The sequence below is a fragment of the Garra rufa genome, chromosome 5, assembly GCF_049309525.1.
Source record: "Garra rufa chromosome 5, GarRuf1.0, whole genome shotgun sequence".
Taxonomy (NCBI): Eukaryota; Metazoa; Chordata; class Actinopteri; order Cypriniformes; family Cyprinidae; genus Garra; species Garra rufa.
The window spans coordinates 1,592,833-1,605,776 of record NC_133365.1 but is presented as its reverse complement, the minus strand read 5'-3'; the positions used below and the strand labels follow the sequence as shown (position 1 = coordinate 1,605,776).

Below are 12,944 nucleotides of genomic sequence, written 5' to 3'. Positions count from 1 at the left end.
AATTGTGGACAACATGAGCCAGTTCTCCCGTAAAATAACATCTGAATCGTTTTTTTGCACTGGTTCATTTAAATTATCTATCCGAACGAATCTTTTCGTGGAAATCTATCAGACTATAATAACTATTAGCGAGCACGAGGCAAATTAATGGGTGCTTCTCAAACTGAAGGCTGCATCCTTAAACTCAGACAAGTTTAGTAATGAGTCATTTTTATTAAGTTTATTTTCGTCAATCGACGTTTGACTTGCAGCCGAAATGCAGCCTTCGTGGAATGCAGCCTTCCGTTTAAGAGGTAAGTTTTGTTGAACTGAAAACGGCTCTGAATGAGGAGTCGGTTCCCCTTGAGAGGATCGATTCCAAACGTTGGAATCGACTCTCGATTCCCAATGCCTCGGAATCGAGGAATAGATTCTTTTTGGAATCGATTCCCAGCCCTACCATTGACATTCATAGTAGTACCAAAAATACTATTGATGTCAATTTGAATCAGTTTTGGGTGGACGATTAACTAGTAGAAATTTGTTTACTGGTAAGATTTTGGACTATTGTCTCTATCGTGGTTACATGCTGACATGACGTTGATGTGCTACGTGGTCACAAAAACGTATATTCCACACACGCTTATAAGCATTGCGGTTTAAAAAAAACTAGTGATTTTAAACCCATTGAAAGACAATCAGCAGTAAAAGCGAACTCATTTTGCCGTATTTCCCTGTGTGAGAAACCTGTGTGAGACATGCAAAGATGAGCATTTTGACAAATTCTTTAGATGCGCAAGTATTCTTGTAAACACAGTAGAGATCGACCGATATGGGTTTTTCTATAGCCGATGTCGATGTTTAGAGGTCAGGGTCAGCCGATGGCCGATATGTGCTGTCGATTTTTAGGGCCGATATCTTGAAGTTCTTCCCTTTATTTGCATGCTAAAATGTCACACTAATAATAAGTGGATGCACATCATTTCTAAACTTAACATCATGAACAATGAACACAATGAACCATCTTTCGGATCTTGATTTTGTGCACTGCACAGTATTATTATAAAAGATTTAACCAAAGTTAACCAAACAAATCGACCTGACCAAGTATTAAATATATAAAACAGATAATATAAAAACTGTTAATCATTTACATAAAAGTTTAAGAGCTGAGATTAATGTTAAACTTTAATGTTTTAAATATAAAATTTTGAATACAGAAACTTTAAGTGATTTATATAACTGAGAGGACCTGCCAGCAGATGGCGGCAAGACACTGATTTAATTACTGAATCACATCATTCATTTGATTCGTTTGAACAGCTGATTCATTCCTGAATAAAGCAACTCTCTTTATGAATGGAAAATTGAATAATTTCACTAGATTCGTTTAAAAACGCACGTTCATTCATAAACGAAACACCACTTTGTTTAAATGGAGATGCACAGCGGCTCAGTTGTGACTTGTTTCAGAATACTTTTGACGACGAAATAAAGCAAAATCAGGCAATAGTGTAATCTGCCTGCCACCTACCTGCACCTATATTTGTTCTCTGATTTAGCTAACCGCACACGATCTTCCTATTACAATTATTCTAATTCTTAGTTTTGTATGATGATATGATGAAAACATGGTTCATTTTAACAGTACACTTACAGTATATAGGCTTAACCACTCGTGCTTTTAAGCCAAATCCATGCTGAAAAAAAATAACGTTTACTGACATCTGGACGTGACCATAGGTATAAACTCGCAGTATCTGAGGTGACGGAGAGGACGGTTTGGGAGCGGGTGCATCAGGTGCAATCATCAAAATATATTTAAAAAGAAGCTGGCGCCATGGTCCTGACCACATAACAAGGTTCAAATTTTAGAAAATTTGGTTATTGATTTATCTCATCCACCCGCGACCCACCCACAAGTAATTAGAATGCATTTTTTTATTACCAGACCCCCGGATATAACCACCCTCAGTGCATCACCGTCTCCGAGCGAGGCGGAGTAATCGCAACGCTCATAGTTTGTGAGAGCTGCCACGTTCTCCACCCCAAGCACAGAGTGAAATTTTCTGACTCCAATACAAGAAAAATAAAACAGAACTTATAACACTGTGGCTAATATGTTAGCAAGCAAGCTGCTGATCGTTTTCGACTACAGTCTTTAAACTTAACTGCAAGCAAACCTTTAACCAGCCGTAGCATTATGCCAGTTCCCGATGGTTCTATGCTTTTCTTTCACTAAGTGAAAGCAACACTTCATAGTTTACTAGTAATATATAGTAAATATATGGCCATAGGACAGAATTTAAGCCTTACATTTATCTCTCAGAACTGTTATTGAATCTTAAAGGGGCTATGTGTAACTTTCTGAAATTTAAACTCGCGACTGACACCTGCAGCCAAAAAACGGAACTGCTCTTCCTTTCTGCTCGCTCTCGCAGCGCGCGCTCGTACGTACACACTTCACAAGTCATCCGCTGCAAAGAAGTCAACATTATGTTTACAGAGGTAAGAACAGTCAAATACAAATATTGTTTGAGAAACTAAGTTTGTTTGCAATATACAGTCGTGGCCAAAAGTTTTGAGAATGACACAAATATTAGTTTTCACAAAGTTTGCTGCTAAACTGCTTTTAGATCTTTGTTTCAGTTGTTTCTGTGATGTACTGAAATATAATTACAAGCACTTCATACGTTTCAAAGGCTTTTATCGACAATTACATGACATTAATGCAAAGAGTCAGTATTTGCAGTGTTGGCCCTTCTTTTTCAGGACCTCTGCAATTCGACTGGGCATGCTCTCAATCAACTTCTGGGCCAAATCCTGACTGATAGCAACCCATTCTTTCATAATCACTTCTTGGAGTTTGTCAGAATTAGTGGGTTTTTGTTGGTCCACCCGCCTCTTGAGGATTGACCACAAGTTTTAAGATTTGGGGAGTTTCCAGGCCATGGACCCAAAATTTCAACGTTTTGGTCCCCGAGCCACTTAGTTATCACTTTTGCCTTATGGCACGGTGCTCCATCGTGCTGGAAAATGCATTGTTCTTCACCAAACTGTTGTTGGATTTGGAAGTTGCTGTGGGAGGGTGTTTTGGTACCATTCTTTATTCATGGCTGTGTTTTTGGGCAAAATTGTGAGTGAGCCCACTCCCTTGGATGAGAAGCACCCCCACACATGAATGGTCTCAGGATGCTTTACTGTTGGCATGACACAGGACTGATGGTAGCGCTCACCTTTTCTTCTCTGGACAAGCCTTTTTCCAGATGCCCCAAACAATCGCAAAGAGGCTTCATCAGAGAATATGACTTTGCCCCAGTCCTCAGCAGTTCATTCACCATACTTTTTGCAGAAGATCAATCTGTCCCTGATGTTTTTTTTTGGAGAGAAGTGGCTTCTTTGCTGCCCTTCTTGACACCAGGCCATCTTCCAAAAGTCTTGGCCTCACTGTGCGTGCAGATGCGCTCACACCTGCCTGCTGCCATTCCTGAGCAAGCTCTGCACTGGTGGCACTCCGATCCCGCAGCTGAATCCTCTTTAGGAGACAATCCTTTCTTGGACGCCCTGAAGCCTTCTTAACAATGCAGTGGAAAGTTTTTTTCGGGATTAAGTTAATTTTCATGGCAAAGAAGGACTATGCAATTAATCTGATCACTCTTCATAACATTCTGGAGTATATGCAAATTGCTATTATAAAAAACTTAAGCAGCAACTTTTCCAATTTCCAATATTTATGTAATTCTCAAAACTTTTGGCCACGACTGTATATGACTAGCGGTGGTGGCAGAGTGATCTGAAACGTTTTAACATGAACGCGCTTGACGTCACATCCGCAGACAGCGCGCGAAAAATCCAACCCGACAGAAAATAGGAAAAATAGGATACAGGCTTATAGGTGCACCCACTGTGAGCTGACAAGGTGTCAGTATGCTCATCAGGAGATGTTTGAGTCATAAATGGTCAAATAAAAAGGTTATTGTTACGTTTATTTTGGGGGAAAAGTTCCATATAGCCCCTTTAAAAAAGTTTTGGCTTGGGGTCCTTCACAGCAGCGCGTTTTACCGCACCAACAACACGGGGCTGCCCGCAGACATGCCTGACTTTAAATCGGCGCTACTAAACATGGATATCGGCCGATGCCGATATATTAAAAAATGACCTCAAATATGGATGTAGTAGCAACTTTCCAATGACGGCTCAATCTAATGTTCACCTAGGAAAATGCGCGGAGTGTGGAAGTTGAATAGTAGCATGCTCACTGCATGACAGATGAAGGCGCCACTACGGTCACTTGCTCTTAAAATACTCCGTCATTTTTGGAATTTGTAAAGACTGTTTATTTGTGTGCGCTCCAAAAAAATAAAGTAAAATAATGAAAGCAAACAGGATGTGCTTTCTGCCGTTTCAGTCTCTGCGCAAAACCTCTGTGTATACTTGCCTTACAGATATGAAAAATATAGACATGAAATATCTGCTTTTAAATGAACCAGTTCAAATAGAAAACAAATATTGTAATCTGTATGAAACATACATACAGGCACATCGACTACTGGGAGATGACGAGTCAGTGTCGTCGATTTCATTTCTGAAGCTGAAAACAAAGAAAGCACTAGTTTATAAATAAATTATTAGAACATTAATGCAGTCTCCTTGCTGTTTTTTTTATTATTAATATATGTGCAACTAATAGTCAACTAATGCTTAAAATGAACGACTACTAGTCAATCAGAAAAATCTTTAGGCGATGACAGCCTTAGTTTTTTGTGATATTGACACTGGTGACACAAATTTTGATATCATAAAGAGCTTGTTTAATGCAAAAATAACTATATCATGATATAAATGATTACTGTGACCCCACCCCTGCAGGGTTTGTTGGCTTTGTTATAGGTCAAGCATACACTACAAAACCAAAGGATGTTGCCCTAATAATTTTTATGTATTAATTATATTTTTTTGCAATTTATTGTCTTTTTCTGTGTGTGTATATCAGGAGCCTGAATGAGCTTCGGGTGTTATTGCTGGAATCTCCGCGTCACTCTGCAGGAGTGGATCGCGACCTTAGCCGTGAAGTCCACAGAGCCGAGTGGAGGGTGAAAGAACAGAAACTACAGGATGACATCAAAACCCTGCGAGAGAAACTTTTGCTGCTGGTAAGATTTACCTGGACTACATCCATTGCCGCTGTTTTATGACAAACATCTCATGTCATTGCTGACAGGTTTAAATTAAATGTAAGATCATTTTCTTTTGCTAATTAGATCTGTGATACTTTTTTAATTTTGTGGTAAATAAAGCACAAAGAAATTCAAAGAACAGGTTGTTGTTCAAAGTTTTATTAAAGGATTAGTTCACTTAATTTACTCACTCCCATGTGATCCAAGATGTTCAAGTCTTTCTGTCTTCGGTAGTAAAAAAAATAAGTTTTTTGAGGAAAACATTCCAGGATTTTTCTCTAATGGGGGTCAACAGGTTAAAGGTCCAAATTGCAGTTTCAATGCAGTTTCTGCATGATCCCAGCTGAACAATAAGAGTCTTATCTAGCAAAATTATTTAAAAAAATACACAAATGCTTGTCTTGCACTAGCTAATGTTGTAAAGGTCATGCGTAACGTAGGCGGAAGTACCGTCCCAGTGTTTATAAAGTGAACATGCAAAGAAAGTCAAACACCCTTTGCAAAAAAAGTTAAAACAGTGATGTCAGTTGGAGGAGAAAATGAGATGGAGTTTTTCACCTTTTTGAAATGGAGTACACAGGCAAAGAACTAACAACTGCGTGTGACCTTTCCAACGTGATTACGTACTGTGTGAAGTCACACAGCTAGTGCAAGACGAGCATTTGTGGATAAAAGTATATAAGGGTGCTTTCACATCTGTGGTTCGGTTCATTTGGTCCGGACCAAGGGCAACAAACAATACATTGCAGCATTTTTCTGCCGTTTTGGGTCCTTTTCACACCACACTGATTGCTCTGGTCTGAACCAGTTGAAACGAACCAAAATGCAGTCATGTGACAACATCCACATCACTCGTTGGCCAGATTTGTGTCATTGAACGTATTTTCTAAACTGCTAAACAATGAGAAGATTGCGGTGTTCTTGTGAGTTTTCGAAAGTTGGGACCTAATATGATCATCAGACCAAATTTATGAGGCTCCGCACCTCCTCACAACTCCAAGTTTATCTGCGAGCTGCCATGGGGCTATGTTGCTAAAGCGCTAACTGTCAACAAATACTTGTCCTCATCCCATAATGAACAGCGCAGCTGACTACGGCAGCTGGATTAGTCCAAAAAGACAAAGTACTTTTTGCGGTTTGGATCTGTTTGAGTTCGGATTATGTTCTCACCATGAAAGAACCGCTCCAGTGTTCATTTGAAAGCGTACCGAGACCACCTCTTCAAGGAGGTCTCGGTACGCTTCTTTGGTCCGCTTTTGGTGCGCACTCGAGTGCGATTGCTACATTCACACCTGCCCAAACAAACCGCACCGAGATGGGAAAACGATTCGACCGAACTAAATGAGGCAGGCGTGAAAACGCCCTAAATCTTTAATTTTTTTTTTTTTTTTTTTTTTTAGAAAATGTCAGATTGTTTTGCTACATACCCTTTAAAAAATAAAGGTGCTTCAAAAGGTTCTTCAAGCGATGCCATAGAAGAACCATTTTGGTTCCACAAAGAACCATTCAGTCAAAGGTTCCTTAAAGAACCGTTTCTTGCTTACCTTTTTATAATCAGAAGATCCTTATTTGCCACAAAGAACATTTTGTGAAACAGAAAGGTTCTCCAGATGTTAAAGGTTCTTTAAGGAACCATTTAGACAAAGAAGTTCTTCTATGGCATCGTGAAGCACCTTTATTTTTAAGAGTGTAAGACCCTTATCCCTCGGCTAAGAGCCCTTTAAAACTGCAATTTGGTCCTTCAACACACTGGCTCCCATTGAAGTCCACTATATGGAGAAAAATCCTGGAATGTTTTCCTCAAAAACTTTAATTTCTTGTCAACTGGAGAAAGACATGAACATCTTGGATGACATGGGCGTGAGTAAATCAGGAAATGTTTATTTTGGAAGTCATAAAAAAATATTTTTTATCTAAAAAAAAAAAAAAGGTTTTTATATATACAGATGATACTTTTATTATATAATAAACTGTTTTGTGACTGTGACTGTTCACTGATGTATGTGCATCCCTATTAATGTACGATTTCCTTCAGGGTCGGGAGAGGTCGTCTCCAGACCACCGTCGATACTCGATGATGGACCCATCTGCTACAGACACAGAGGTGGCCCGTCTGCGTCAAAGGCTGCTGAGCACAGAAGATGCCCTGAGGAACGCTCTGGAACACAACCAACACGTGGACCAGCTAGTTCAGGCCATGCGGACCCGACCGGACAAGAACCAAGTAAACATGCAGACACTTAATGCCTCACCTCATCTTGCTCCTGTTTCTATTTTTTCAATGAACACTATTTTCAATTCACACACTAATATTGAAATTCAGTAAGGTTCTGTTTTTTACTCAGTCTTTGTGTTCACAGGCACACGCTAGTGCAAATTCTGCAAATGGAATCCATCAAGAAGACACTTCCTTCACACAAGAGGTTAATAGATCTTTGTTCAAAAAAAATGTAGAGACATTATATTTCTCCATCATCCTAAACTCTGTTTCTCTGTGTAGGAAGAACACTGATGAGGGCTAAAACAGTTCTCGGATGGGAAAGATGAAGCCAATTTGATGCCTAGACCTTTGGACTAATGCTTCACTGGACATCTTATTTTCTGTTTACAGTTAACACCAAAACAACGACTTTATAGAGGAACAAACAGAAACCACAAATCGAAGAATATCTAAAATGATGCTATCAAAAGACATTAACGGAAGTGGTTTTTAAGGTCAGTGGTACAACACGGGACAAACTGACACACCGACCCTGTAAACTACCTCCGAGATGGACAATGATGTCTGACTTAACAAACGAGAGAATGTTGGTCAGGATACTTGAATCCTCGGAAAGTCCAATACCCTGCTATACTCTCAGTTGGCTGTAACCATTTGCAGTTTAGAAAACACTTTTGGCCTCAATTTATACTGTTTAATTTATTTGCTGATTATGCTTTTTAAAAATGGTATATCACTGGCCAACTTCCAGCATAAGGTTTGAAGGTCTTGGGCTGGTCACTGGTCACTAGATACTGTAGCAAACAAGTAAATAAAACAGACAGGCTCCCTCATTCCATACCTGCTCATTTTTGTGTTGATTGTTTTATCCAGACATGAATTTTAAAGTATGAATTATACAGTATTCAGCAACCATGTTCAACAGAATTAGCAAGTCAAGGTGCACCGTAAAGCTTCAAGAACCAGTATTGCAGTTTCATTCAATATTAGTGGATACTTTTGTAATACTATACAATATTAGCAGACAATGCCAAGTCCCAACCTGTAATTCAAATGAACAATGAACAAACATCTTTTGTTTCTTGCTTTGAATAATTTGCTGAATCATTTCTTTTCATTTAGATTAGAAAATCTTTTCTTGGCACTCTTTAAGAGGAGGTACTACATGCACAAGTGACAATTTTAGCTGCAATTTTGACTATTTCCCATTGAAATTACATTTTCCTCATATAGCAAATGTTTCACCTCTGAAAATACATTTTGCTCAAATGATATAGCTGGATCATCGTTGCAAAAGCATGTTTATTTACACCCACACAGTCTTTTATTTAATATTTAAAGTAAAAAAACTGCATATTTAATATTTTTTGTCATATACAAGTAAGTTAATTTTGATAAAAGGAAGAGATCCACTGTAGTACCTCCCTTAAAAGTTCAATAAAGACTGCGTTTTCTCTCTGATCAGATTTCTCTTTGTCCATACAGATCTTTGTAGTAACAGAAACCATACAAAACATAACTGCTATCCCGTAAATCAGTGTCTGCTCAATGATATTCCAGAATTGAAAGACCATGTGGATGAAAAACTGTGCAATTAGGTCATGTTTGTTCATTAAGCAACTTTATACTGATGTGATTGTCATTAGAACCAAGAAAGCATTTGTTTTCAAAGAATAGGGAAAATGATAGGGCTGGCCCCAAGTTTTGCAGTTGAAATTGCTTTAGATTGCAGCTGGATTCGATAAAAATGCCTTTTATCTGTTGGGAAACAGTTCACTCACCACTTGCTGTAATGGTTCCCAAGAATCAGTAATTAAACATTAACAAAAGAGACACTTTGCCGTGTATTATTTGTACCAAATGGCTTTCTTTCATTTTCAAAAGGGAAGGGTTTCAATATAAGCACTTTCCAGTTCACCACTATGTACTATATGAGCCATCTTACAGAATTTGTCCAAAGTCAGAGTTGGAAACGTCATTTCTAGGATCTGTGCAGTTCATTTTCATATTGTATTTTCAGAAAGTTTTGAATATTTGTCCTCTCCCCAAAATTTGTCACTACTGAAACAGTAATAAATAATTTAATTAGAATTGTTATATTGACCTATTCAGATTTTGCTTACATCTACATTTTAAATATATATATATTTTTTTGCTATTTTATTTAAAAAAAAAATAAGGTAAATGAATAACAGTTACATTTTCACCAATATTTCAAGAATCATTTATGAGGTTTGTTGTATTTTAAATTCATTTGTTCTTTGTAAAAGCCAAAAGGTTGATCATACAGATTTCAAAGTTGAGGATATATTAGTTTGAATATGCATTACGCCAAAAACTATCATAACATATTTTTAGATAATTCAGTATACCTTTTGACAAAACATCCCATGTTTTAGTAGTGACAAATGTTTAGTGACCACATCACATTACAGAATTTTAAACATACTAAAACATACTAAAATACGAAAACAATTGCATAACTGTATTAAAATTTTGTTTATTTCCACCAAAAATGAGGATTATGTGTTCCCTTCAGTCACTACCGAAACAATGATGCAGAGGTGTAAAGAGTACCCGAAAACCATACTTGAGTAAAAGTACAGATACCTTACTGTAAAAATTACTCCTTTACAAGTTACAAGTCACCAATTCCAATAAGACTTGAGTAAAAGTCTTAAAGTATCTGATTTTAAAAGAACTTAAGTATTTTACTCGTACTGAATGTAGGCTCAAAGAACACAAAGAAATGTGTGTAACAAGATACCGTTTATTTGTGAGAATTTATTTATATCCTAATATAGAAATGAAATTGAACACCTTAATGTTTCAAAATGGCAGAACAAGTCAGTCTCAGTCAAACTCAAATGTTCAAAAAAGGCACAAGTAAACAAATGTTCTTCAAGAAGGTATTTTCAGTCAACAATGGACAAAAAAAAAGTAAAATCCATTATTTCATCTGACAATTCACGATGCCTTGATGGCATACAAATATTCACTTTTGCTGATGGAAAAGGGCATAAAGTCTCTGAAAGAAACTTTAAAAGAAAACGGATAGCATCATTACTGTACATTATAACATCACTCACATGGGGATTTTTAATTCTGCACAAAGATTCCGTTCACGTTCATGTGGAGTAGTCTCATTTAGCACATAGGGAAATAGCATCCAGTACCTTCAGCACCCTGCAGATGGCCATATCGCCTCTTCCGCTCAAGAAATTACCCATAGCAGAAAAAGATGCCGACTTGTCGCGCACAATCACAATGTAATGAGTAACGGTAAGTGTACGTTCAAATGTAGTGGAGTAAAGAGTACATATATTACATAAAAAATGTAGTCGAGTAGAGAGTAAAAGTTGCTTATATTTTTGATACTCAGTACAAGTAAAAAGTAGCCAAAAAAATACTTAAGTACAGTAACGAAGTCCATTTACTCAAATACTTAACACCACTGCAATGATGACATGTTTCGGGCATGACAAATTTATGGAATAAAAACAAAGATGTCACTACTGAAACTCCACCGAACTGTTTCGGTAGTGACAATTTTAGATACTTTTAAACCTAGCTCAAATATGCAAAGATCAACACATGGTTAACTAGCACAGTTCTGAACAGCTGTAAACATTTAAAACCTAAAAGTCCCCAAAAAAGTGTGCTTAATTGCAGAGAAAAGTGTTTGGTAGTGACGCTCCTTAAAGTTATACAGATTTGTTTAGACTTTTGAACACATTTACCTCAAAATGATATATTTTTTAAAAGAATCAAAAAGATTTTTTGACATTTTTTTCAACATCATTTGAAGTTGAAATGTATGGGTTAGGTTTTGGGACAGCCACCTTCCAATTGAAAGTACCCACTAATTGATTAAGATTACTGATATTTTAAATGTTATTTTGGGTTTCAATAGATAATAGAAGGATCTTAGTAAACATCTAAGATTTTTTATCTTCTTTTTAAATGTTTTTTTTTTTTTTTCAGTTCAGAATTCAGCTGTCATTCTTAACAAATGGTGCCATTTGAAAATGTCATGCTTTTATTTAACATTTTATCTGAAAAGTTTACTGTCATGTTTTCTACCATATTGAGATGTAGTAATATTAAGATTAGTGGTCAGTACATGAGAATGTGGCTAACTTAACTGTTCCTAGTCCCCATTGACTTCAATAGTATGAGAAATACCATAGAAGTCATTGGGGGCCATAAACTGTATGGTTACCCACATTCTTTAAAAAAAAACTTTCACAGGCTTGAAACAACATGAGGGTGATTAAATGACAGAATTTTTATTTTTGATACCAGTAGTTCTCGTTGTAGTAGCTACAGTAGGTTAGTTGGCTGGATGATAATGGGTAAAAAATAATAATAATATGGAAGTCAATGGCTTATATATATATATATATATATATATATATATATATATATATATATATATATAGTCAAGCCCGAAATTATTCATACCCCTTTTATTTTATTCAGTGTAGAAAAAAATATTTCTCAGCTTTTATTTACCTTTGAACATAAAGTGGCATGTCCAAAATTATTCATACCCTTTGCAAACTGTCACAGTCTATGGTAAAAAACCAAAGTTCTATACCATTCCAAATAGTCCAAGCTGTTCTTAAGCATCTTAATTACCCTGATTCATTGGGAACAGCTGTTTTAATCAACTCAACAGGTGAAAAACAGAAGCTCTCTGCTGTTGGTTTGTGGACAGTCATGGCTAAGACAAAGGAGCTCACTGAGGACCTGTGGCTGCGCATTGTGGCTGCTCACAAGTCAAGAAAGGGCTATAAGACCATATCTAAATGTTTTGAAGTTCCAGTGGCTACAGTGCAAAGTATTATTAAAAAATACAAGATGTTCCGCATTGTGAAAAATCTCAGAGGACGTGGTCGGAAGCCATAAGTGACACCTGTGCTGGCCAGGAGGATAGTGAGAGAGGTAAAAAAGAATCCAAGGATCACCACCAAGGCCATCCTGATGAATCTGGGCTCTGCTGGTGGCAACATCGCAAGGCAGACAGTCCAACGAATACTGCACACCGCTGGGTTCCACGTAGGGCTGGACGATAAATGAACGATATTGTGAGGCGCGTTTAGTCAATGAAGCCGGTACTTTGATTAGTAGTAAATCACCATCACTTGCGTTCCGCTCAGGTTCCGCTGGAGCGGCAATTAATACACAGAGACGTAAATCTCTGACAAGCTACGCCAAATCGCGCTCAAAATCGCATTCGATTCGCATTTGATTTTGAGCACGATTTGGTGTAGCTTGTCAAGAGATTTACGTCTCTGTGTATTAATTGCCGCTCCAGCTGAACGCACGTGATGGAGATTTACTACTAATCAAAGTACCGGCTTCATTGACTAAACGCGCCTCACAATATCGTTCGATTTATCGTCCAGCCCTAGTTCCACGGATGCAGATCAAGGAGGACACCACTTCTCCAGATAAGGCATACAAAAGCCCGCGTGGCCTTTGCAAATGCTCATCTAGACAAAAAAAGACTTCTGGTCTTCTGTTTCATGGTCAGATGAAACAAAAATTGAATTGTTTGGCCA

General features: G+C 37.5%; 1 protein-coding gene across 3 annotated transcripts in view; it reads left to right on the top strand.

The window, feature by feature from the left end:
- The window catches only part of clip2 (CAP-GLY domain containing linker protein 2), a 67,933-nt gene extending 58,723 nt beyond the window's left edge, over positions 1 to 9,210 (top strand). For all 3 annotated transcript variants that reach the window (XM_073841115.1, XM_073841117.1, XM_073841116.1), the window contains 4 exons: positions 4,973 to 5,132; positions 7,192 to 7,380; positions 7,517 to 7,579; positions 7,657 to 9,210. In XM_073841115.1, the coding sequence (XP_073697216.1) occupies positions 4,973 to 5,132; positions 7,192 to 7,380; positions 7,517 to 7,579; positions 7,657 to 7,668 (424 nt within the window). In that variant the 3' untranslated portion in view covers positions 7,669 to 9,210. The remainder of the gene's footprint in view (positions 1 to 4,972; positions 5,133 to 7,191; positions 7,381 to 7,516; positions 7,580 to 7,656) is intronic.
- The last annotated feature ends 3,734 nt before the right edge of the window (positions 9,211 to 12,944 follow it).